The sequence below is a fragment of the Anoplopoma fimbria genome, chromosome 12, assembly GCF_027596085.1.
Source record: "Anoplopoma fimbria isolate UVic2021 breed Golden Eagle Sablefish chromosome 12, Afim_UVic_2022, whole genome shotgun sequence".
Taxonomy (NCBI): domain Eukaryota; kingdom Metazoa; phylum Chordata; class Actinopteri; order Perciformes; family Anoplopomatidae; genus Anoplopoma; species Anoplopoma fimbria.
Window position 1 is genome coordinate 23,440,794 of NC_072460.1, and position 27,438 is coordinate 23,468,231.

Consider the following 27,438-nt stretch of genomic DNA (forward strand, 5'->3'; position numbering starts at 1 on the left):
AATGGAGCACATTTTCCCTCCAGCGTCGTTCTTCAATAAAACAAAAGTCCTTGAAGCTGCGTATTAAAACGTACCGCGACCACGACTGACAGGCGATGCTGATTTGATCAAAACGAGTGAACAAACCACCAAAAAGGCCTCTCCAGAGACGCTGCCTAAATAACAGCCGTGCAGAAATATGAAATACCTTTTTTTTTGAATTTGTATGGAAAACTTTATTTGATAATAAAAATAGCATTCACAGACTTCTTTTGATAGCTACATATACATTGTAATCCATCTCAAGGAAAGAAGCTGGATAAGTCCACATCTACTTGTACTTAGACTAATGTTATGTATAGCTTCATGGGTCAAATAAAGCTATGAACAATGTAGTATTTATATATGCATAGTTTTATAAAAAAGATTGGCCCATATACATGTACTGCTTTTATCAACACAGAGACAGCATTATGTCCGGAGCACATTGCAAGAAATAATGCTTGAAGAACACAGACTGCATACAAGTGCTTTATAATACAAAGGCAGGCTAACCATCGAGAGAGATTCAAACCATCAAACAGTTTCTGATTGACCAAATACAGTCTTTCATTTTTAAAATGTCTTTACATACCTGATCCAGAGTAAAATCAACATATTTCCCATAAATCAGCAGGTCCATTTCAGAGATATAAACACAATATCACATTCCTCACTGCTGAGGTTTTTCCATAAATTTCTCTTTTGTACAAGAAAAAGGCAACATTTTATTCCTCGACAGGTTTTCCTAATAGTTACATTGAAAAAAAAAAAAAAATCTTTACAGGTGATGGCCAACTTCTTAAATGTGTTTCTTATTTTTTTTCTCCTATTTTTTCTCGTTTTGTTAATACAGTACCATGGCGACAACAGTGATCAAACAATGCATTTGTTGTGGGTTTTTTTATCCAATATATTTTAGTTCTTCAATGAAACATAAAACAGAGAATACACACAAAAAACACATCATAAAGCAGCAGTCAGACTCCAGTGGCGTGACGGCATGGCTCAGCGTGGCAGATTGGTCGTCTCCTGTACCGGGACTCTCTCCGTTTATTTACCACATCAGCTGTTCGGGGTCGTGACCCAGGAGGTGATCGGTGCGCAAATGTGGTCATCATCAACATGAGGACAGGGCCAACAATCACTGTGCGTGTTCCTTATTGATTATTCTCACTCAGAACTATCAGAGAAAAGTGGTTAAACTACACTTAAATTTACACATGCATCTTGCACAGGGATAATTTACACATATTTTGTTTGTTTTTTTAGGGGGGAAATCTGAAAAATCATATTTAATGGCAGCTTCACGCTGGTATTGTGGCATTACGCAGACTCATCCAGACTAACTAATTTAGATAACTCCTATTTTCCAGCTACAGAGAATCTACCAGAACAGTTTTGCCTGAAGTTAAGTGACTCAGGTTCCTCTTCCTGCTACATCAGCACTCGCTGAGCAACAAAATCAAGTTATTTTTTATAATCCCACTCCAAAGGAGCAACTAATAACGCCGTTGCCAATTTTTTCTCACCAGTTGTCTGATCTCTTTTCTTAATTTGGGTAGTGTGGGAGCGTATTTAGGCAAAAGGAAAGTGAGCTGCCACACATTTAAAGGATGCAACACAATCAAGGGTACAGCATGCTTTTTCTGGTTACAGTGTGCTCTTCTTCCTTCAGTCTTTAAAGAAGGAAGCTTGCTCAACATATGTGCCAAATTAAAAAAATAAATAGTGAGCAAATGCAACAAAAAGTCATATATTATTTATATAATTATCACTCTACTTTTACCATCAGATGTTAAAATTTAGATTTTTTCAGTTTCTTGTGCTATAGTTTGTTCAGTGAAGCAATTCAGGAATGGAACAGACGTCTTAAAAAAAAAAGAAAAAAGTTGAAAACAAGCTTAGAAGATACCACGACTGGAAGCATGTTTCATTTCACCTCTGAGGGAACAAATATTTAGATTCAGGAAAATGCCTACAAAAAAGCAATATCACTGATTTCATATGCAGGCACGTACAATACCTTTACAATAGTACAACAACCTCATGTTATGTTCAAAATAACTATAACAATGACGAAACGACCAGCATGAACTGAGAGAAGGATTGTACTCCTGCTGTTTTATGAATCTCTGGATGGGATCACAAGTAGTTAAGTCAAATCAATAAACCGGTCGACCAAATAAAGCACGAGAGTTTAGTATCCTCAGAAGTCCAATTCCAGTGTATTGTACATATATGCACAGATAGAGGAGAGAGCGGCGAGGCGGATCTCTGCTCTAGATGCTGAGGTCTTTGGGGCTTTCTTTGTACAGCCTCCTCTTGGGCTCAGGGAGCTGGTTTGGGACGCGGCCCGCTGCGTTATTGTTATGGCCCGAGTTGTTGTAGGCGGCGTTGTTGTGCGCGGCGTTGTTCTTCATCATGCCGTAGTAATCCTTCAGTCTTGGCGCTGCGGCGTAGTTCACCTCGTCCCGGCTGTAGTTGCTGTCGGGGGAAGAGTCCCGCTCCGATCGGTACCGTCGCTCCGGAGTCCCGTTCACCGAGTATCGCTCCTCCATCCTCTCCGGGGAAGAGTCTCTCAGGAGGTTGCCGTTCTTCGTGGCTCTGTCGTACGTGCGGCCCCTGGAAAGAGACGAGGAATCCCCGTTGTTGTTGGTGGTGCGCTCGGGGGTCGAGGCCTCCGTGACCCGACCAACCAGCTGAGAGTCCTTGAGGAGCCTCCGCTCGTAGAACTTGCGCTCGGGCGTCACCGCGAGGAACCCGCCGTCGTCGTGCTCCCTCTCTCGGGCGTTCGGTCCCGGTGCGCCCGCTCCGCCCTGCGGTCCATCGACTTGGCCCGCCGACGATCGGGAGACGGGGCGCGTTTCCGCGTTGGTGAGCGGTCGAGGGAGCCGCGGCGCTGCTGACGAAACCTCCCGTCCAAAGTGGAACTGCTGCCCGAGAGCTCTCGCCCCCTGAGCTTCTCGGCGGCGGCGGCCTTCTTCCCGAGCTGTCCTTCCTCAGAGTCTTTAGGAGTTTAGAGATGCCGCTCTCCGACTCGGACTTCTTGACTTTGCGGCCTCGGCTCTTCTTGTTGCCACCGCTGCTGCTGCCGTTGTTACTGTTGTCTGGAGACTGCTGTCTGGGGGTGCTTTGACTGTGATTGTTATTCCAGGTGTGATGATGGTGGGGGATAAACTGCCGGCCTTGGTAGTCCATCTGATCTGACCCGGCCCGGTCCCTGTCTCGGCCACGCGCAGCCTCCTCCTGGCGTGATGGTTTGTGAAGGTCTGGTGGATAACTGGACTCCAATGAGGTGTGATATCGGCTGTTAGGAGGCAGCGTTCTCACTTCCGGAGTGTTTTGTGCCCCGGGTGTGGGAGGGTGCCCGTCACTGCTGCCGTCTGCAGGAGAGGAGAAAGAAAGTGACGCTCGTTTACTAGAAAAACCTCATGAGGGCGGCGAGGTTGAGGAATACTTCTACATCAATCACATGAGACATTTATTGTGTTCAGCAGGCATAAACTTTCCTTGTAGGTTTCATGTGAGCGCTTGCTTTGACATGACAGAAAGTCAATGCAGAGATTTATGGAAACCATGCATACATGTGCTCTTTCATATGCTGCGTACATCTCCCTAGAAACAATCAGGCTAATCCTAAATGATCTACAAAACATGAATAATGCGTTGAAGTGCTAAATCACTTCAGCGTGTTTTCTCTAGAGGTTGAGACACATGGTGATGTCAGCAACAACAGCAGGGGCAACACATCGGCAGAGTGAAGGGCAGGGGATATCAATGGCACAGCAGGCACCTAGGAAATCATTCAAAACAAAATGGTGAACAACTCAGTGTGCACCGTTTGGGAAAGAACAGACTCAAAGCAAAGTGTTTGGCTGCAAAATTAGATACAGGTTGCTATGGTTGCAGCATGTGAGGTGGCATTAAATTAGTCCCAGTACAACAGAAAAAAACGATCTGGTGTGAGGCTGGCAGAGCGGGGGGGTCTGTGCATGTACGGATTCACGGGAGTTAAATTAAGTTTAATTCAGGCATGACAAGACACAGAGCATGCACACCATGTAGAAACACACCCGCGCTCAAAAAAAAACACACACAGAGCGGGAGTCGGGTCGGGATGAGCTGGAAGGAAGGGTGGATCAAAAAACGGAAAGGAAAAAGATGGCAGGGAGAGTGGATTGGGACAGACTTTTGGCTACAAACCGTGGTCTGATTTTGGCCCATTAGGTAGAAACAGGGCTCTCCCATCTTGTCATTCCTCATTGTACCAACAGCGAGATGAGGAGCCATCATCGCTGGAGAGAGGAGGAAGAGCCCAGCAACGAGAGAGAGAGAGAGAGAAAGAAAGAAAGAAAGGAGGGATAGAGAGGAGAAAAACAGATAAAACAGACAAGAGGCTGTTTTACAGTGCATCTTAATAGAGAAGAAAAAAGGGGTTTGTTGTGAAAGACAAGAAAATATTACACTTGATACGGTATCACAAATCCATCTGAGGAGGGAATAGAAAATCAAATTCCAGAAATATAACAATATGACTCAAGCTGTGTGAGGAATAATCCATCAGCAGAGCATGCAGCTCTTGGGAGGGAATATTACTTCAGCTGTAAAACATCTGTCCTACGGATCCTACAGAGTACAAAATCACTGAACAAGCTTTTGTGGCAACCAATCCAAAAATTTGATCAATAATATTTGACAGCTCAATCTTGTGCAGAAACTATGAGGAGGCTGCTGTAAATTCATGGATCAGAAAATCATTTACAGTAATACAAATCATGAAAATCTATTTTCTTTTAAAAAGAGTAAATGTCTTCTGTGGTGCACTAAGCAGATAAGAGGCTTTATTCTAGTCTGTGCTTTATGAAGCGGCAACAACAATAAGAATTTACAGGAAGAGGACAACGACATGGCGTCATGGTTACGTACCATATTCAGGTACGGATCCGTCTCCACGTTTGAGGACGAGCCGCGCCCTCCGACCGCCGTTCTTGATCAGTTCAATGGCACGTGAATGCTTCATGTTCTTTGTGCTCTCACCGTTAATCTCCAGGATCTCGTCTCCCACCTGAAACAGAGAGGCCGAGTTGTTGAAGGCGGTCTTTCATCAAAAAACATAATTGAAGATGTAAAAAAGGTCATAAATTCAGCTTTTTATGGTTTTCGTACCCTCATCTTGCCATTTCTGACAGCAGCCCCGTCCTCCGCTAGTCTCAACACGTACAGGTCCATGCTGTACTCCCGTCCTCCTCTCAGGCTGAAGCCAAAACCTTTACTGTCCCGCTCCAGGTCTACGGAGTAGAACTCTGCATCCTGTGAGACACAAAAAGGAGAGACGAAGAGATAAAAGTCACAAGGAGACAAGAGCTGAGGAGAGACTAAGCCATGGTGCACAAGGGAGTCAAAAGGTGAGTCCAAACTTCAGGACTAATCAAGCCGAGTCCCAGGGAAACTCACAAAATGTCAATGGCGAACGGTACAATACCCTGGAACACATGAATAATTAATGCCACATGAGCCAGTGAGCAGAGTTCAGATCAGGAGAAGGGCTGTACCCGAAACGTACCATACTCATGAAAAACTCCCTCCAAAATCAGCTTTATTGCCTCTTGTACGTGAGTGACTGTGCGGCTGTCTGTCCGTCCACAGCTAATCTTTCATTCTCCTGCAGCAGACTGAAAGATATATTTGGTGCCCAGTTATGGCTTCATGCCATGTCAAGGACTTATCATGGCTGCGGTGACTCACACTTTCTCAAATCGCCATTTTATTGCCGGTTTTATGCTTCCATTGACGGCCTGCTGACTCATCAATAACTACACTTAAATGACCCCCTGGCTGGGAAGGGGCCATGAGTGATAACACAGCTGAGAGCATCGCAGACCCCGAGCCACTACTCTGCGACCAGAGACACAGCGGGGGAAAAAACGTTGTTTACTGAAATTGTTTTTGTCGATGTGTTTAGCTAACAGCTAATTGAGCTACAGGCACACACACTGCTGAGTACACCGCCGCATACAACCGCTGTTACGTTGGCAGACAGCTTGGTGTGTTTCATTTTTTCTTTGGCAAGATTGTTAGTTATGAAATGTCTAATACAAAGACTTTGATAAGATGGCCTGCATACGTTGCTGCTTGTTTTTGAGTCAAATTTGTTTTATACACTTCACAGCCCATTGGTATCTACTCGTTGGGTTAGCCAGTTGTGAGTTGTATTCATTTAATCACACAATACAGCGGTGGATGGCTTTGGACTCCACTGAGTGCACCTTTCTAGTCCATAATCAATCTACTCACTCATTTACATAGACAGGGCAGAACTTCTACTTTAAGATCAACAAAAGAGGTCAATTCAAGCAAAGAGTATTGCCGACACTGGCAATAATTGAATCCTCTTTCTAAGCTCTCATCTCTCTCTTTTAACATTCGTTACACAACTATTTTTGTCACAATGCCACGAGTGCAACATTATGAATGCCTTCCTGGAGAGTCTGAAAAATGACCATTATTTGGCAACTCAGATACATGTTTTGTTTTTTGTGTTGAGAGTGAGTAAGAAGTTAGCAGTAACGTTAACGTAGCAGTGCAGTGTGTGAACAGTTGAGGCTATATGTTGGTGAAATATTGCTCCTCCTCCAAGCAGCTTCACAGGTGGAAACTCTCTATTTACCGTACTGATGTACAACCAGTACGATCAATAACTGTGGAGTGAAAGCATCCATTCTTACCTGTGTTGTCTGACTGTGTATGGGCGGAGGGGGAGGAGCTCCTTTTGACTTTGAGTTATTCCTTTAAAAAAGAGAAACTCACATTAATAAACATCGTGCTGTATTTAAGAACACTTTCCAGAAAGACGTTTGCATTTGTGCATTAAAAAAAAATGAATGGATGCGTCATCCCTTACCGGGACTCTGTGGTCTGTTGAGGTGTGTGTGTGGTGGTGATGGTAGCTATCTTCTCAGCATTAGTCAGCAGAGAAGCATTGGAAGATTCTGCAAATAAAAAAAAAGACGGATTAACATTTTAAAAAAAGAAACAACGGAGCTAAAATGAACTGACTGCTTTTTATTTAATGCATTTGCCCACAGCTGGTGGTGATGTTACTGTCCTGAGGAGCCCACTGAACCGCTCACAGGCTACTCTATTAGACCTGATGCTAACCGCCTCTGATGTTGTCATTTGCCATTTGCTCATGGACAACACTGGCCCCAACTAAATGAAAGAAAAACGACTTGCATCATCTTGCAAAAACAAGGACAGCTGCCATTTATTGCCTTTTCTTCACTTCCATCTTCTTCACCAGCAGGAAAACTGCAGCACACATTAGTTTCCTCTGACGCTGGCAGGTGTACAGCTCTGTCTGTGTTTAGCAAGAACATCAGTCTGACTCAGTCGTCTCCCGCTGCCTTCTCTCACTCTCTCATTACTTCAAGAATGATGACCTCCTCAGGGACACCTCTCTCTCTCTCTCTCTCTCTCTTTTTGAGGTGAACAGTTTGCTTTGGCGACACACATCTTTGGTGATATTTAAGATGGGAGAATGAGGTGGATCAATAAATGCCTTCATTCACATAGAACAAGGCCACGCCATGTTTTCTACCAGGAAACTTTGCCTGCACAAACCTGCCATTTAGTGAACAGCTCTCACCGAAAAATCTTAATTGAGCTTCGTTTTCTGTCTCTATAAAGGATATTCCATCACAGAGTATTTTCATTGGTTGACCAGCCAGCCAGTAATAAGCTCTCGTTAAAGCACTTGACATATTTCACCCGAAATTGCGGAGCTTTACGTTGCAAACTGCTTGTGCTGCGATATTATGAGCTTTATTTCCCCTTTCCTCCACTAAGCTGAAGAGATTAAAACCAACAGGAAGCTCTTGACTAAATATGAGCAGCGTTTTCAAACTGACAAAATACTGCGAGTCATATCTCCACGAAGAAAAAAGAAAAAACAGAAAGCAGAAAGAAAGAGACGACTTGTAGAAGTTCAACGGCAGTTTCTTGGGGCAACTTCGCCTCACTCCTACTCAATGACTCACTCCCTGAGACACCAGGGTTCACACCCTTTATGAAAAAGTGCTCTTGCCTGTCAGGAGGTAGCGGTGCCCTTTCCTTCCCACCACATCCAATGAATAAGTCACATCACGCTGCATTATGCAACAGCCCAGTGAGGCCCGCGAGCCAAAGCGAGCCTTACCATCACCTGGGATGATCCTGAGCGAGACGGTGTTCCCGGCTTCCTTGATCAGGTTGACGATGTCCGAGTGGGACTTGTTGGTGATGGAGCAGCAGTTGACGGCCAGTATTCGGTCCCCGACCTTCAGCTTCCCGCAGCGGTCCGCCGGGCTGCCCTCGATGATGCGTCCTATTTTGTGGGGCATGGCCACACAAGCGTTTCCAGCTTTTGTGTTAAGTTTGTTTGTGTGCGTGTTAGAAATAGTGTGCGGCGATTATTTTTTATTTTATTGTGTTGATTGGGTGTGTTGATTTGTATTTTAGAAAATATCCGAAAACAGAAAGAAAACAGGGGAGAAAGAGACAAAAAAGAATTATAAGAATGAATTACCCAAAATCACCATGTTCTCATTCAAACTTGTAGCAATCAGCACACATGCGAAACACTAGATGGACCAGAGACTTGCCTAATCTGTCCTCCTCCCCTATCGTCTGACGTATTAAATAAATTGGCTGTGAGTCATATGCTGCTGGTCAGCATCCACAATGGCTAATGTTTGACAGCCTATCAATACACTGGTCACAGCATCATCCCAACACCTCCCTGCCACGGATCAATGAGCACACAAGTGCTTCTGCGGCGTAAGACGTTCAGGTTATTGAGCTGTTCGGATCTTAAACGACTCTGAAAATTAGAAGGATTCCTAATGAGGAAGTGGGATGCAGACTGAAATACAACCTGCAAGAAATACAACCTGCACCTGAGTGACAGGGTTCAATACTGCACATCGTGTTTAAACAGAAGCTCTGAACAGACCCTGGAGACCTCCCCTTCCTCTCTTCATCTCTGCTCCTCCCTGTGCCTCCCTCCAGTACTTCTGCACCATCCATATTTATTACATCACCTCACTTAGCCCTCGCTCGGTCTTTTGATTGAAAAATGTGCTTGTATCCTGTCACTCTGTCTAAATAATGAGATGTCTGATAAAACTGGGTGTGTGGCGAAGCGACCAGCATTTAATACCCAATCTGCTAAGCACAACCTCAATCTCAGGTCATAGTAGGAGTGGATGAGAGGGGGGGGGGATGGAACCATGGCAGACTGGAGAAACATGGCTGATGTATCTATGATATATAGATTTAATCAGATGAAACGGCTTTATTCTTATTTCGTTTGTTTCTTTGTAACACATATTCTTTGTCAGATTCTAGCCGTGGCGCCTCCCAGCATCAGCACATGAAAGCACCAAGTCCATTGATCTCATCGTCCCAAGAGGAACAGTGACGGAGCGGAGCAGAGGAGCGCAGTGAAGCAGCCGCAACGAAATATTCAAACTCCAAAGGACTACAAGACGTTTGAGACAAGGTTGTTGACTAGCACGTTGCTGGTGTCCCTATAAATAACACATTAATTCTTGCATTTCTTGCAGAGCAACACCATTAACCCACGGGATCAATGAAACTTCCCCCCGGCTAACGGCTCCTCCATTCTTGTGTTTCGCCCCCCTGACACACCACCGTACATCATCATAATGACTGACCATACGAGGGACCTTGGCGTGACATTGGTGGAGGAAATTCATCACTCGGGAGGTTAACGCCAAATTTGTTCGCGGAGGACATCAACAATTCCTCATCAATGCCTGAGTGGCTTTAATACATGCAATTCTGCTGTTTTAGGCGGCTACGTAAGTGGTATAGACAGCAAATGGAGTGAGCTGAGTAGACTTCAATTACATGCTGAATGGATTGGTGGGGGCAGCTGTGAGGCATGAATCAGTGATGATGGTGTTTGTGATGGAGCTGCAGGCGGCCCCCGATCCCGAGGGGAGAGCGTTCTGCACACGAGGAGATTTCTTTATCCCAAAGCTCTTGATGGGAAGTTCGTGACCTCGTTCTGTGGCATTAAGGGAACTCCTGTCAAACGCCACGCGCGTGTTACTCATAGAGTAAAGGAAACTCAGGGAGGAGTGTGTTCTATATGTGGTCATTTTAATCTGTGGTTGATTTATGCTCTTTGTGGAAAATGTTTGCTGGAGGAATGAGTCGGGTACTGGGGCTGTTTAATGCACCGACTCTCAGGTTTCTGTTTGTTTCTGTGTATCTGCACTGAATTTAGTTTAATCAAAAAATAAAGGCCTTGGAAGAAGGGCTGGACAATACGGCCAAAAATGTATTTCATACAAATTTAATAATAATATTGACGAGGCGCCAACCGGTAGGAATAAGTTTATTAAGAAAAAGTTTTTAAATTACTCAGAGTTAGCGTGGAAGATTTTGTCCTGAGATCATTTTATGTCGAAGACATTGAGGAAAGTCTTAAAGGGTCTTAAAGAAAACATACGATATTCCATATCTGCCAATAGATCTCAGTCTCTCATGTCTGGATTTTAGCAAAAACTTAAATGATCAATTTTGATTTTTTTTGATTTGAGTTTTTTGGTTCTTCTGGTTCAAGTTGTGTTAATTTAATCAATTATAACTGTAGCCATTTTGTTGTTAACTACAGGGTAGTTGAAAAAAAGACTGAAAAAGTGTTATAATAATGAATCAGTTTACGCTGTATCTGTACTTTCATACCTTGGACAGTTTGATTGTGAAACGGGTATTAAGATGCATTCTATGTTGTATTAAAAACTTAGTGAACCCTGCAGAAACACAACCAAACAGGGCTACAGTCTAAAATTGTTTTAAGCAGAGCATTATTACAAGTGCCATGTAGTAACCTTTGAAGAATATTGCTTTGAGACCAAAAATATTGCTCCATTTTAAAGTTCTTTGTGCATGCCGCTCACACTCGGAGAGTAAATGAAATCACAGAGAGAAATCAGGATCTCCAGAATAAACTCTTCTCACGTAACACGCACCAACGCAGATTACAAAACGCCCAAACAATCAAACTGTTGACTCGCATTAAAGTCTAATTTGTCAGCCTATAGTAAACAAAATAAACTCTCATGTCAAACTGAATAGAAGTCACTGTCAATCTCAACTAGCTCCGGCTCGGCTCACTTACCGAAGGTGGTGCCGGCGTCGGGTCTGGAGACGGACGACACGATGACGAAACCGAAGCCCTCGTTCTCTCCGCGCTGGATCTCCACGTCGTACGGCTGCAGGGAGGCGGGCACCACCGTGCTCCCGCTGCCGCCTCCGCCGCCGCTGCCGATGCCACTGGTGGATCCGCTGCCGGAGCTGACGGTGTTGAGGGAGTTCTGGCTCCCCTGGGGGGTCCGCTTGCCCTCCGTCAGGCTGGGCGCCTGGGTGCTGCTGTGGTGGGAGGAGGCCGGCGACGGGGGGACGTCACCTTCTCCTTTTGACACTGGGGATGAAGAGAACAAACTGGTTAGAAAAAACATTACTCCACATTTCATTCACCTTAGATTCAAGTCTGGAACCTTGTCAAGGTTAAACACGACCTATAATGCTTTTTTTCGGGTGCATATCTTTATCTCCAGTTACAGTTACAACATGTTTACATGCGTTAATGCTCATAATCCTCCTTGTTTTTCTCATCCTGGCTGTCCTGCAACACCTCTTCTCACCCTCTCTCTGAAATGCTCCTTTTAATTTAAAAAGTTTTACGTCACTACTGTAACATTGTGACCTCATAAAGTTACATTATGACATCATAAAGTTACGGAAGTGAAGGAGAGAATTCAATGGAGCCGTTTCAGGAGCTTCTGAGGGGGAGGGTAACTCCTTTTAGGCGTGGACTTCAGGTTTTACACTCTACGGACCATTTACATGTAAGAAAATATATATTACACACTAAAGAAGACGGAAAAAGTGGAAAAGCATAATAGGGCCACTTTAAGGGTTGCATTGTGTTCATAAAACATGTGACAGTCGTGTGATGGTTCACATGTTTTAATGTGAAGCTCTCATCACCTCCGTATCCGGTGGACTTGCGTCTGACGGTGAGGTTGACGTGGCCCTGTTTGGCGGCCTGCTGCATCAGCTGCACCACCAGCTGGTGAGACTTGCCCACCACCGCCGTGCCGTCCACACAGATGAGCTCATCACCCGACCGCAGCCGTCCGTCCTCATCCGCCGCCCCGTACTTCACTATGTGGCCGATGTAGATCTGGAGAAAGAAAGCCCACACACAATGCAAGATGTAACAGATTACTGAGTTTTGTTAAGTCGAGGAACATGAAAATTTTTTTTTTAAGTCTTCATTTTGAGATTTCAGACTAGTCTTCTTTCAGACTAGTCGAAAGAACACATCCAAAATACACATTAAGGTGTTTATTTTACTATTTTGTCTTTTTGCATCAGTAGATTTCTCCTAAATTCACCAAAAGTTACCATTAGATAAAGCCTGCAATGCATTTCAGAAAACTTGTAATAAAAAAATGATTGTCTTAATGTAAGTAATCAACTGGGGAAGTTTCATGGTGATATCTATTAGTTCATTTTTTTACCCTCCTCACCTGTAGTTTCTTCAAAATGTATGTAATTTAACAACACATATCTTTAAAGGCTGAGCCAGAAATCTCCACTTCAGTAGCTCTTACATACACCAAACTTACATACTCCAATCTCCAATATCAGAGAATTTCATTCCTATTTATATTCTGAAGGTTTTTACAGAGGGGTTTGTTCATTTATAGCCTAATTTATACAACATTTATTTTCTGAAGACATGGTGAAAAATGATTTTCCACAGCTGATGACAGTATTTTCTGATCTGTAGAGTGATTAAAAGAGATTTCCAAGCTTCCCTTTGAAAATATCTTTGACTCTAAGTTGTCAATAAAATGAAACAGGAATTTTGAACATGGCTTTATCCAATGTTCAGATTTCAGTTTGGAAATTGCATGAAAATTAGCACATATTTAAAAAGAATGACTCATTTGAATATTCAAATAAAACATTTCAGAAAAATCGCAATAAAAAAATCATTTTTCTTAATGCAAGTAATAAACTGGAGAAGTTTGATGGTGATAACTTTGAATTAACAGTTTTACCCTATTCATCTGTAGTGTCTCCATCAACAGAGTGACGTGAATACAGAAGCTTTTATGATTATGATACAGTACCATTGCTAATTAAACTGCAGTAAATTAAACCACCAGCCAAGAGAACACAATGACTCATTGTGACTTATCTCCTTCAGATTTGAAATGAATCTGTTAAAACGGTAGAATCGTTTCACTTTCCTCTTGCATTACTTCAAGGCTTTTGTGACTGACGTTCGGAGAAACCAAGATGGCCTCGGAGAAGCTTGTGTGCTTTAGGCATTGTGTGGGTGTGCTCACACAGCTCCGACAGCAACAAGCGCACAACTACCACGCCAACACCTTTTGGCACAAACAACAAGTGCTAACTCCTGTGGGGTAGACCTGAAGCCTGCTGCCATTTTATTTCCCTCTATTACTCAATAAATGCCTTCCACTCTCCCTCTTGCTCCGCTCCTTTTAAGACAAATATATGGCGCACAACCAGAGGGATTGTGGGTAAGACCTTGGCTTCTTTTAACAAGCTGTCTATATGATCCTCCAGAGAGCAGCAGCTCCAGTTAGAGGCAGACGTTAAAGGCAGACGAAACACAGACGTAAGAGGAAAAGGGAAGACGGAGAAAGAGAATGAAAACCTCTTAAAAAAACTGGGAAGCATACTCAGAGAGGACAAAGCATTCAGATATTTAGTATGAATGGGGTGTATGAGTGTGCATGTACACTTAAATCTTTGAATTCATCAACTGCTGTGATAAACTTCTGATGGAAAGCTGGAGGTGGAGGGATACTTACAGGTTCCCCCGGCTCATTTCCTCCCAGGATACGGAAGCCGAAGCCTGTATCCTTCCGCCAAAGGAAAATGTCCTGCTCCTGGCAATCTGGCACTGAAATACACAAGAGAGATGGTGAGGGGACTCCGTGGAGATCAACCATAAATCTGCCAAAAGACCTGCAGGCTCCGCTCAGCGTGGACTGATTAGCTTCTATGTAGGCTAATCACTGGATGCTTGTTCCTCTAAAGTCAACAAGTTTTGTGTCCCCGTTTGGTCTCATTCTCACAAATCCAGGTCCCAGCTGTGTGATCGCTGATCAATAAGGTGTTTGTTTGTATTCTGTATGTCTGCTCATTCCTGGGCCACCGCGCTGCCTCAGTGAGGAGATTAGTTCAGCAAGTTCAGCATTCTGATCGTTGCCATCTTGGATTTTGGCTGTTGGCATATTGTTTTTTGGCAACCAGCGAACAGAAGTAAGCATATTTGGAATGCAAAGGAGTGACGTAGAGACGCTGTGTACGGCCATGGTAGCAACCTGTCAATCACAAGGTAGCCCCGCCCTAAAGCATACCCTGCTTTACGGTCTATTTGACTCTGCTAAATGAACATCATGCTGTATTGAAGAAGACTTGAAACTAGAGATCGAGACCATAAACTCATGTTTATGAAGTTCAACCTACGGTTCTGACAAGTGAAGCCAATGCTGAAGTATCTTAAACTTTCTTTCTTTCGAATGGCCATCAGGTGACAACTCAGGGGACAACAAAAGATTGTATAGAAGTCTATGGGAAAATGACTCTACTTCTCTCTTGATTTATTCCCTCAGTAAACATTGTAAACATGAGTTTATGGTCTCAATCTCTAGTTTCAAGTCTTCTTCAACACAGCATGATGTTCATTTAGTAAATGATGCTCCATTTAGAGTCAAATAGACCATAAAGCAGAGTATGCTTTAGGGCGGGGCTACTTTGTGATTGACAGGTCGCTACCAGAGCCATATGCGGCGTCTCTATGTCACTCCTCTGCATTCCAAATATGGTTACTTCTGTTCACTGGTGGCAAAAATATGGCGACGCCCGTAATCCAAGATGGCGACAGTCAAAGCGCCAATCTCAAGGCTTCATGACGACAGTCCAAAAACCAATGGGTGACGTAACGACAACTACGTCCAGTTCTTATATACAGTCTTTACCGAGACCTCATCATACTCGCAGATCTGGGGTCAGAAAAGTTCCTCAAAGGTGAACCCCCATTATCAGCCACCATTTATATCTAAACCTCTCTTTCACACATGGATTTGTAGCTTCACTTTCGCCTATTTCCATCAAACACACACACACAACTCACCACACATTTGCATCTCGCCGCGGACAGAGCAGACTGTGGAGGAGGACACAGGCAATTTGGTGTCAGTCTGTTCAACCCAGAGGGCCAGTCCGCACAGGCCGCCTCTTCTTGCACCGCCTGCTGTCCACACGGCTGCCACGCAAGGCCAGTAGTGAACTCATTAGCTTCCGTTATCCTTTTCCCCTGATAAGGTGTTGAATTTAACTGCTATGGTTGAACTTGTAAATACCCTCCTCTGATCCGTGACTATAGAGCGGTGTAAACTCACGGTAAAGGATGCCAAATCAAGCAACGGGTGACTTGAAGCTTTCAGGGAAGCAAAATTCCACTAAAATATTGCTTTCTAGAGTTTTTAAATGGAGTCTGGTAGGTTTGAGGAGACTATAACGGCGCTTTAACTTGGTGATTTAAGAGTATATTTTGACCAAACCTAAGTTGGTGATTGATGGAACAGTGGAAAGCGCTAACCAAGACACTTTTGATGAGTTTTAATTAGTTTATGTGTGTTTGAGAATTGGAAATGGAGTCTGGAAGATTTTACGGGAGAATAATGCTGTTTTGTTTCATATCCAACTATGTGATTTAAGAGTTTATTGCAACCAAACCAGAGTTTGTGATTGCTGGAAGTGAAATGAGCTATCAAGATGTTTTTTTGTTAATTATTTTTTTTTTGGGTGAATTTAAATGAAGTGTGTTTAACAATAAGCCATGTAAAATTGTTGTTTTTTTCCCAATCTAGTCTTGTGGCTTTGTGGAGAATATATTCAGTTTAGGATCTGTACGTTTATAAATTAAAATAATTGCAGAAATCCCTGTAGATTTAATCTATTCTTTAAATAGCTTGCATGTTTTAATCAATATTGATTGCTCTAAGGATTGCAAAACCAATATTTCTACTTGGAATTGTCATGTGGTGAATTATTCAGAATAAAGTTGTATAAAAAACTGCTGTTCTGTTGTGTGTTCTCCAAATGCTCAGTAGGAGTCATGCCTTGCCTCCAGGACTTGGAAGGACCCGTTGTCCCAAGGAAGCATCCTTGACTTTGAGAAACACCCAGAAAACCGGGGCGTCTTTGTCATTCACTGTCTCCTTCTCTCTTTATTGTTTCATTGTGTCTCCCCCTCCTCCCCTTGCCAACTCAGAAAAAAAAGGCTGCAGATCCTTCAGGGGTTTTTCAAACAGATATACCAATCAGCGGCAGCTTAAAGCAGCCAAGTTAATAATTAATCAGCAGAAGTCCTAGATTCTACAGGCAGCCATGATTGTTAACCAACAGTGAGATAAGCGAGGAGCACACTCAATCCCAATGTGCAACAAGCTAACACAGCGAACCTGCCATAAACAACACCCCTCTACAATCAGAGATGCATTTAAGGGCATTATTGTCCCCTATTGTCCCCTTAAATATCACCACCGGTACAAGTACAGGAGGTCTGAAAGATGTAATCCAGCCTGAACAGTCGAGTGAACCCGTTATTTTTGGAAGATCCTTCCCCGTCCTCACAGGTTCTTCTATCGGAAGCAGAAAATAAGGGGTTTGACACCCTTACAGTGTTTCTTCTATGAATAATGCAAGAATAGGCCACGACTGCAAATGCTATTGAGGAGTCTTACAGAGAGGCTGCCTACTTTCTGGTGCTCCACTTTTTTGCATTTTGGATACTCTTGGATTCTGGATTTTCCAGAGACTAAACTGGGAGTGAGCCGAGCCGTTTGGCTGCTGATAAAGAAAAGGTGGCGAGTGGTTTAAAAGGTGAAAGGTTGTCTTTTGAAACGGTGATGTGCAGGAAATTGCACACATCCCATTCTTTCTTTCTTTTCAGTCGAGAGGAAGGCAAGAAAATTGTGCGAACACACACACTCACACACACATCAGCAAGCACTTGTGTGTTATCAAGGACACTTTCCTCTCGGAGGCACCTTTTGTCACAGGATCCGTTGTGACTCAGAAAGCACACGATTGTTTAGCAAACACACAAAAAAGGGCTTTAACTGACGCAAACACACAAAGACAGAGATGTGCCCTGTGGTGGCCGCGCTGCACACACAGCTGTGATTCTTCTGCATCTTCTACACAGCTCGAGAAATACATTTGCTAAAGCACTCTAAGCAGAACATTAAGATGTATTCTTTTAGGGGTATAACTATTCAACCAGTGGACAGAATAATTCAGATAAAATCATCACAGCAGTTCTGTTGAAGCCTATTTTTCCTGACCTCCATGTCTAATCCCAAACTCATACAGTAAACCTTTTACAGCATTAAACACAAAGCGATTCTACAAAATGCTTGATAGGAAAGCAGAATAAATAACTGAATAAGACATAATAGATATTAGGAAGTAAACATGGCAAAGACAAGCAAAACGCATGAGATTAGTTTAAGGAATAAATCTACATTTTGGAAAGTTGGTTTATGGGATTCTTTTTTGCAGAAAATTGGTTTGATTGATACAAATTCTAGCTGGTTAGCTTAGCTAAACATAAAGACTGGAAACAGGAGGGAACAGCTAGCCTGGCTCTGTCCGAACCACAACAAAACCCGCCAAGAAAATAGTCTACACATTACTGTGGAAATGTGAAATTTACAAAAAAGCAAACAAGATGTAAACTGTTGATTAAAAGCTTTAGAGGTGCTGGTTGGTGTACTTTGTTACTTTGAATAAAGCCAGGTTTTTGGTCTTTATGCTAAGCTAAGCTAACTTAAGTGTCTTGATTGTGTGAAATCTTGTGGTTTCTGTTGTTGTGTAGTTATCTTATAGTGAAGTCTTGCTTGCATACTACAGTTTTATTTTTCTCAACAGAGATGTTATTCTCTGCTATCTGGTACAGATAAGAGGCTCTGCACTGGCCCTGTCAAATACATAAATACATCAATAATTAAGCTTGCTGCTAGCTGTAGCTTTCATATTAAAGTGCAAACATAAGAGTGGTATCTTTCTTCGCTTCCAAATCTCTGGCAGAACATTTCCTTTAAATCATTACATAAAAAGATGTAATGATTTACTCAGATTTGTAGGCAGGTCTTTCCAGAATTGTCAGCTTTTTTTTTTTTGCTTTTATCTTGAATCTAAGCCATTAAACGTCTCCTGCGAGACAATCTCAGGCCATGGTCACACTTAAAGAGGGTTATAAAGTTCTATAATGTCACTAGAGGATAAACCGTATAAACCCTAAAGTCAGCAAAAACCTTGAATCTCCTAAAATAAGTCAGAAACTGGATTCTACTCACGTCGGCTCTCGTACATGCTCCTGGACTGCGCCCAGATCTTAAAGGGGTCTGGCTTCTTCTGGAGGGTGAGGGTGCCATCTGCGAGGTCCTGTGGGGGCAGGCCTGGCAGAGGCTGGGTGGGGGCAGCAGGAGTGGGACCCAAAGCCTCGCTGGGCATGGCAGAGGGCGGGTGGCCGGGAGAATCGGTGTGGGCGCTGCGATGGCTGCACACACTGTGCTGGGAGCTGCTCTGGCTGTCTTTCCTCTCTAACTGGTGCTGGGTGGGAAAAAAAGAGAAAACAGAGTGAGTGGTGTATGTGTGCAAGAGATGAGCAGAAGATGGAGATAGAGGGCAGAGAGAGGAGTAAAAAATGAGTGATAAGTGAGTCAGGGTTAAGGTTGAGATATAGGACGAAAGAGATGAGCGAGAAAAGTGTTGATGGAGGAGAAAGAGAAAGAAAAAAAAAGCGCCCAATGACATATCGTAGAATATCTCTCTCTAAAAAGCTGCTGCTGGAGTGAGCAGAAATGACTTGGTTTCCATGGTTGCGAGACAAAGACGGATTGATATGTGAGGGAATTTCAATGAACAAAAGATATTGCCTTTTATGAATTCCATGATTCTTTGTTTATTGCAGCAAGGTCCCGAGCTCGGAAACCCTATGCGTGGAATCAAGGTCGGTCTCAATTGAAACGGGGATGTGTAAAATCTGGCATGGAAGCAAAATTGTAAAATCTTAACAGCAGGAGAGAATCCTTGTGGGTAGGATTTAGTATTTTGAGTCTGTTGTGCTGCTTAACTGACTGAAATCGCTTAGAATAATCGGCTTGTTTTCAAATGTGAAATAGAATATGTCTTCAGAATTAAAATAATCAGTGTTAATCGTGTGTATTAAGCCTCAGTCTGGCGACACAGGGGGCTCCAGCAGCAACACACAAAAAAAACAACAGAGCCATCCATCAAAAACACATAAAAAATCTTTTACTGCAAACCGTTGCAGTTTTTGGCATCTGAGAAGCCTTCATATTGAAGGATGTCTTCCTCAAACTGAACTTCCCTTTTTCCTGTTTTTCATTGTGTCACGAAGCAAAGCACCCCCATTGACGAAAAATCTTTTTGTTTTAACACGGAGCGGTTTGTGGTCTGAAAACCTGCTTAGATAACATATAAAGTGCCATGATTTATTTTAAGGCCTGTTTTTGTGCTGCTACGCACCAATCTGAATTTTGGGTATCGACAGAATCAATAAGCTGTATGCCTCGAGGTGAGGAAGTGACTGGGATCATTTTTTTTTATGTGTAAGGCGACTCCAAGCTTCACTTAAACAATGCTTTCATAACTTTGTCAAACAAAATGTAACAATTAAATACATCCACACCCAAACAGTTTGGGGTCATCTGCCACAAATGCTTGTTTCGCTACAGTCAGATGGCCGAGAGGAGGACTCTATTTTTCAATTTTTTATTGCTTTTAGGTTGAAGAAAGTCCTCTTGACAAATAGATGTTTTGTATTAAGGGTTTGCAAAAAACCTATCGTACTCAATCTAACCACTGAGTCGTCCGCAGAGTGCCCAAAGAGAAATGGCTACCCAAAATATTTAGAGTCCTAATGCAAGCACTGATGTGGTTTATTAATGATCGAGGGTCACTAAAGCTTTCTGAACTGAAGAACAAATTCAAAATCAGAGTTTTGGGGGGAAAAATGGTAACAGCAGTATTCTTCTCCAGCATATAACACTATGAGGATATGAACTCGACTTCTAATCAATCAATTCTTCTTTTTTAAAATGATTTCAAATGTAAATTATTAATTTAGTGTCTGAATTGTAATGTGTTTGTCTCCGTTGACTCCAAACTTTTGAGCAGCAGTGTATATAAATGTACGGAATTGTTATTTATTAAAAAAAAACAATGGTATCCAGGAACAGATCGCCCCGTTGTCACTGATCCAGTCATTAGCGCTCAGACATCAGTATCGGTGCATCTTCAGTTTTCTGTATCTTTGTATTCTGATTCTGCAGCCAGAGAATGTAAATATAACCACGTTATCACTCGCAGATGCACATTAAAAAAGACTTTACAGCTTTATGAAAAATGAGCCTGACTGAGAAAATGCAATTACTGACAAGCGGCAATATGACAACTGAATCATTTTTGATCTGGTATGAATAATAAACTCCCCGTGCATGAAATGGTGGTGAAGTCATCAGCAGGTCTCTCACTCATCACCGACTGTGCGAGAGACGGGAGGGTCAAATACTCCAGTAATGCCTCTTAATGAGGACAACAGCCGTGCAAAATCGACTTCTGGAGACTTCTTTAATGGGTTGAGACAGCGCAATCTCTCTTGCATATGGGAGTTAACTGTGAGCGTTTATTTGGAGTCTGAACTGGAGGCAAAATGGTTGTTCCCGACTGACACGGAGTCTCCTGCAGCGTGACATTTCACTGACATCGCACAGAGAGAGAGGGGGAAAAGTGGCTTTTTCCACCACTGGAAAGCTAATCCAAAGTGACAGTCAGGCAGTGCCACTATTGGAGCACCTCGACCCCCCCCCGACAGCAGCCGCCCCTCCTCCGATCCTCCGTGACATGTGACCTGAATAGGTAGCACTCAACAGCCCTGACTGGTACCATTTAAAATCAATCCTTATGCCACAATTCTGCCATCTGAGGGGCTTTTTTGTGCCGATCGAGAGGCAACATGACGAGGTTTTTCTTCCTCTCAAGTTGTGGGAGTCGAACCCGTCGCTGACCTTGGATGAGCCTCTCTGGAGGAAAGCGTCCTCGTAAGTCCGAGGCTCTCCAGGGGTGACTCCGGGTGACGGTAATTTAAAGCTGCACCGGTGTCTCTTCTGGGCTTGTATTGATTCTTTTTATCAGGTTGAGATGAGTCGTTAAAATCGAGGAGGCGTTTGCTCTTTAAACTCCTGAATAACTGCCCTGTCCCTTAGGAGACCCTACAGCTGCTCACAGAGCTGCTCTTTCTTCCCCTCTTTCTTTCTCTCCCCCGTCCTCTCTTATCCGTCACACGTTGCAATCTGTTGCAACCTCTCCTCCAGCTTCCCCCGATCTGACTCCGCTTCGCCTCCAGCTCGCTCTGTCATCATTTGCCCCTCTTTCTCCCTGTCTGTTAGCTTCAGTGCATCTTCTGTATCCGTGGGCTATCATAGTGATTCACTGTAGCGGGACAAACCATCTCCCCACTTGTCTCCCTCATCAACATCCTTTTTTATTTTATTTTTTTTCTATCTTTGCTTCATGCCTCTCTCCCATCTTCCCCTCAGCTGTGGCCCTAGCCCTCCCTAACAGCTGGTCACTGTTACACCGTTAATCAGTCAGAGGATGGCAGCGTGGAGGGATGTAGAGAGAAGGATAGAGGATATAAAACAAAAGCTAAATGACAACAAAGAGGCAATTAAAGCAATAAAAAGAAACAAAAGTGACAGAAAGAGAAAGAAGTAAAGAGGAAGAGGTGGAATGTCTGGATGCAGAACAGTAGAAGCAAGAGTTGGATATCAAATCTCTCGCCTTTTGTTCTTTAAATAGCGCTCTTGTAACGCTCAGTAGAGCTGACACACACACACACACACACACACACACACACACACACACACACACACACACACACACACACACACACACACACACACACACACATAAAAGCAGTACTCACCACCAGCTTTGGACTCCTCTTGGCTGGCACCACTCCTGCAAAACATCGGCAGAGAGACAGAGAGAGCATTAATGACCTGTGGTGCTCTTCCCTTGTCGCCTCACCCCCCCCCCTCCCCCTGGTCAAAAAAAAAAAAAAAAAAAAAGAAAAAAAAAAAACTCCTCCAGGACAAACGATGGATGGACTCCTGGTTCACGCTGCACAGAGCCGAAGCGCAACTGGCCCCGGCTTGCTCTCCTCTTCCTCCTCTGCTTCCTCCTCCTCCTCCTCCTCTGTTGCTCTCCCTCTGTGAGCAACACACTGCGCTAGGCTGCTCGCTAATCTAAGTGATCTCCCCCCACCCACCCCACCCCACCACCCCCCTTGTGCCGTGTGTGCACCGCTCCGCTCAGCGCTCTCACCCCGTGCTATTAGGAGAGGAGCTACTGATCTATCTGCATTAGACGGGCTGACTTATGCTGCAGCATCCCTGGACTGCTGGTCAAAGCTACAGGGCTGCTCTCCTCCCCACCTCCACCACCACCACCACCACCACCACCACCACCACCACCCCCGCGCTCCCCTCCTCCGGTTCTACTTTCACAGCTGTCTCCAGCACAAGCGCTCCGTCAGAATCTCAACTACTACCCACTGAGCAGGAGCCCGGCAGCTCCAGCGTCGTATCAAAGGGGAGCTGGAGCGTCTGCCTTACTATGCACATCTGAGTAACTACGGAGCTCGTTTCCTCTCCTCTCCGCTCCTCTGCTTTGCTCAAGGGCGCACATTGAGAGGCTGATCTTCTCTCTCTGCCTTTTCTTTCCATCTCCCCCTCCTCCTCTTCTCCTGTGCATGACTTTCTCTCCCTCTATCTGCCTCTATCTCTTTCTCTCTCTCTCTTACATATATACACCAGTTAACACACTGTAGAGAGACACCAAGAAGATCAATCTCATTTGTGCTAATGAAATATTAATACGTGGAGCCAGTTGTCAGGGGAGAAGGTTCACAGTGTAGCAGTGTAGGGAATCATCTACATTCCCCTCAGTTTATCTGCTATATTTTCCCACCAAAGCCCAATAACTCATTCAACATGTAGGTTCCTCTACCTGAAACATGTTCACGCAAACCTAATCAGACCTCGTTCACCACACACACACACACACACACAGTGAGAGTTTCCAAGAAAAAAAACCTCATTTTCCCTCCCATGATGCTCCGTTTTCTTGCCACCAACTACGGCAAAGTACGCCGAGACGAAAATAGACAGATGAATGCACGAACGACATTGGGACAAAGAGTTGCCGTTGCCAAGGCGATCAACTAGTTCTGTATGCAGCGGCAGCCGTCTACTTTGTTAAATAGGTGAGGTGTGAGGAGCAGCAGCAGCACTGATTGCCAGATCTTTGATCCATTCACTGTCCTGCATAGAGGACCAATGAAAACACATTCTATATATGAAGCATTGGAGAAAAAAAAAACCTGCAGGAACCATTGATGGAACGACGATAACACACACAACAACATGCAAGCATCCATCTTAGGCTCTTTCTGCAGCACTGGCAAAAAAATCATTAAATGTTAAAACTCTCTGTTGCTGCAAAGCCCCTCTCTCTACACGATTCATAATTCATCCTCCCTATTTTCCCTCCCGCTCTCTCTCTCTCTCTCTTCCTCTCCCTCCCTCCGATTATGGGGTGCCAGTTACTGGAGGAAGTGGAACATCCCAGCTCCTGACTTGCTGATGAATGTTTTCATGTGTGTGTCTGACCCAGGAAGGACACATATCAGGTAATAAAGTAATAAGTGTTTCCCATTATAACTGCAGCTTATATGACCCAGGAACCCTGACACGTGCAGTGTTAGAGGTCAATTAAAACCACACTCACTTTGAAACAACCTCTGAAAATCCTCAAACTGTCAACGAGGTCAACATAATTAGCATCAAGCATATAAAAAATTGAATTTAACTATGGCCATATGGTTAATAAATTTGGCCACGGAGCTGAAGGAGAATTAAGATTCGAGGAACTGACGTAGCTTGACCCTTAACTTCACATTCATCCGCTGTGGCTGTGTCAGCTCCAACAGCTGATTAACATGCATCTTCACGCATGATGCAGTTTAAAAAAAAATCTGCTTAACTTTCTTCTGGCGTGGTGATACTGATGCACATGTGTAACTCAGCCCTGATCGAATCTGGCCGAATGTAACATTTATGAGCAGCTGCAGCTCGGAGAAAGAAATATGGGAATCGCTTGTTCCTGCAAACACGCAACGCTACAGAAGCCCCCGTGAACGCATGCGTGCTATACATATGTAATATCAGCACGTGCAGGTAAAAGCTGAGCATTTTATTTATGCACCGAGCAAAAACATCGACGAGTATGAAGGCACGCGTGTAGCATTTATAATACGCACCGGGGCCTGGTATATTTCCTGCTTAATGACAGTAAAGCTTTGCTCAATACTCCAAAAACAGATCGCTGCTGAGTTTATAATTACTGAGGAAACCTTCTACCCGACTAAGACTGTGTCCATTATCATTCAAATGAGAGGGGAAGTAAACAGATTGGGAGTGAAAGCGAGCGCTGTCAGTTGTTTGGTGCCCTAAAGTGGCTCTCAGCATCAGCGCGGAGGAGGCAGCTTCCTTTACTTCTTTTACAGTAGACAGTGAGGCACGCCTGCAATAACTAGCAGAGTAACAAAGAGATATGCTAATTAGGGAAGTTATTGATCGGCTCTAAAAACAAAAAAAAGGTGGGCGGAGCAGATGAAGAGCCTCAAAGACAGGTTTGTTTTATCAATCGAGCGATATGAACGCATGCCAAGTAGTGTTCCTGCTCAATAGGTTGTATAATTTGTGTGTAAAAACAAGTACTGGTAATAAAATAAGTGGGTCACACCTTCACATCACTTGATTAGCCTTTCAAAAAAACGTCCTTGCCGTGTTCTCCCATCGAAAAATGGTTCAAGGTAGTCTTTGCGCAACGAATTGCAGTTTGTATTTCTACTTTGCTACAAAAATAGTTAAATTGTATTATATGTGGAGGGTGGAGGTGGAATGAACTCCCCACTGACGTCAGGACAGCAGAGTCGCTGCCCATCTTTAAACTCACCTCTTCAAGAAGCACTACCCTGAGCCTTCCTCGTAGCACTTATTGTATTCGTATCAGTTCGCTGCACTTATTGTATTCATATTCGTTTACTGCACTTATCCTACTCGTAGTAGTTTGTAGCACTTATTGTATTCGTATTAGTTTGTTGCAATTATTGTTTTCGTAGTAATTTGCCTCTGCACTATACTTTTGCTCTGGTTTATGCTTTAAGATGCTTGTTTAAGAAAGGAGATGCACTTATGACTTCTGGTGACTAGTAGTTCTCTTGAATACCTATGTTGAATACACTTATTGTAAGTCGCTTTGGATAAAAGCGTCTGCTAAATGACTGTAATGTAATGTAATGTAATGTAATGAGGAAAGAAGCTGCTCTGAAGTCTGGTGGTACGGCAGCTGACGTTTCTGTGTCTTTTGCCAGACGGCAGCAGGCTTTGGCTGGGTGGGTATTGTCTTTTAATATGCTTTGGGCTCTGCGCAGGCACCTCTCGTCACCGATATCACTGAATCTCGTTAGGTAACTACCAATGCTGTTCTGGGCGGTTTTAATCACCTGCTGTAGGGACCCAATGTCCTGAGCTCTGCATATCTCATGCCGGTTTGTAATGTTTCCAGTCATGATGCTTACTATTGCTCCTCTGTAAAAGTTAACAATAGAATTTAGCCTTTGCAAGTTTCCTTGAGAAATACAGCCATTTTCACCAGGATGGAGATGTGTGACAACAACGTCAGGGTCAAGAAAATGCAGAAAGAATGTGTTTCTGCATAGTTGTGTGGGCACAAATGTGTTAGCGTTTGTGTATTGGGGGGGGTGGTGGCGGTCATTCTTTCATCCAACAGTACTGAAAAAAATAAATAAAAGCTGGAGCTTTTCAAACTGAATCTTCAGCACAGTGAATGGCCCTGTGTTTCAATACGCTGTTGAAGCTGTGGCCTTGGTGGGTCTTTGCAGAGCCCACACAGAACGAGTCCTTCCTCCAGGTTTTCTACATCGTCAGAGGCTGCTCAACATGAGTAATGTTCTCTTTGGATGAGCCAAACCTGTAAGCATTTGCCCCGCGCTCTACTTAGAACATCGTCCTTCTACCCGGTGGCCCCTTCTCTACATCTGCTCTACATGACATTGTCTCGCTCCTCCTCGCCGCCTGTTATTATCACATTTCATTCCTCCACACTTTATAGCCCCCATCTCTTGTCTTTTCATTTTCTCTCCTCTTTCTCTCCTTCTCTCAGGGGACAGGAGCGCTGTGCACGATTGTCATGGCAACAACGGTGGGAAGACAAGATGGAGGAGTAATAGCAGGCCTGGCCTCCTTTACCGGAAAATATCCTGTGTGTGAAAACGCCAGATGTTATCTTTACACTAGAAAAACTTAAATAATAGATGTGTTTAACAGCTAGTTATTCGCACATGCAACCAAGTCCTAGACCTTGCAGATTTTTTCCAGTGTTGTGTAAACATGTGTAAACATTTAGGTATGTATTATTTCCAAATTTGAACATGCCCATTGTGCTGGTAGACAAATTCTTCTTTTCACAGCTGTCACAAAGTCCTTTTAGCTGCTACATCCTTTATTACTGTTATCAAACAGCCTATTTTACCTCTTGTGTTTCCATTGCACAAATAACATGTTGTCATTCTTCCCTCTTCTTCTAAGTGTTCCACGACAGCAGAATTTCAACCATTTTGTCGGGACAATCCAAAAAACTAAATGTGGCCCTGTTCTTTTCAGACGCGCTGTTCTGCCATCGTTAAGGTAGTGGAAAAAATAAAAAAAATGCACTCCAGCTTTCTGCAAACGCTCTGCAACAAGAAACATTTGATTTTTTTTTTTTTTTACTCTTGAAGCTCCTGAACTCGCTGTGTATCCGTCTGAGATTAGCCACGAGCAAACTGCTCTAACACTGCTCAGTTCAGAGCAGCCTGCTGGGATAAACCCGTGTAGTATTTCAAGATGAGTTTTCTCTCTTTGTCATGCACATTTTTGTTAATGCTATGAGGATTTTATAATATTTTGCATAAATGTAACTTCTGTGACAAAAACCTAACCTCCTGAAAAAGATCATATTCAAAATTGCAATTGTATTGGAAACATAACATAACATCTGTCGAGAAAACAATCCCCTCAGTGAAATCTTTGTGTGATGTTGTGTTTGTTCGACCTTGTGCTTTCGTGCCCTCTC

The 27,438-nt window shown here is 43.5% G+C and overlaps 1 protein-coding gene across 1 annotated transcript in view; it reads right to left on the reverse strand.

Annotated features, from left to right (window-relative positions):
- Nucleotides 1–212: 212 nt before the first annotated feature.
- LOC129100401 (membrane-associated guanylate kinase, WW and PDZ domain-containing protein 1-like) overlaps nt 213–27,438 on the reverse strand; it is a 98,910-nt gene continuing 71,684 nt past the window's right edge. Inside the window, 13 exon segments of the mRNA XM_054610014.1 lie at nt 213–2,804; nt 2,807–3,009; nt 3,012–3,404; nt 4,948–5,086; nt 5,188–5,331; nt 6,747–6,807; nt 6,923–7,010; nt 8,216–8,419; nt 11,210–11,512; nt 12,082–12,277; nt 13,947–14,038; nt 18,507–18,762; nt 22,163–22,197. Of these exon segments, the coding sequence (XP_054465989.1) occupies nt 2,301–2,804; nt 2,807–3,009; nt 3,012–3,404; nt 4,948–5,086; nt 5,188–5,331; nt 6,747–6,807; nt 6,923–7,010; nt 8,216–8,419; nt 11,210–11,512; nt 12,082–12,277; nt 13,947–14,038; nt 18,507–18,762; nt 22,163–22,197 (2,618 nt within the window). The 3' untranslated portion in view covers nt 213–2,300.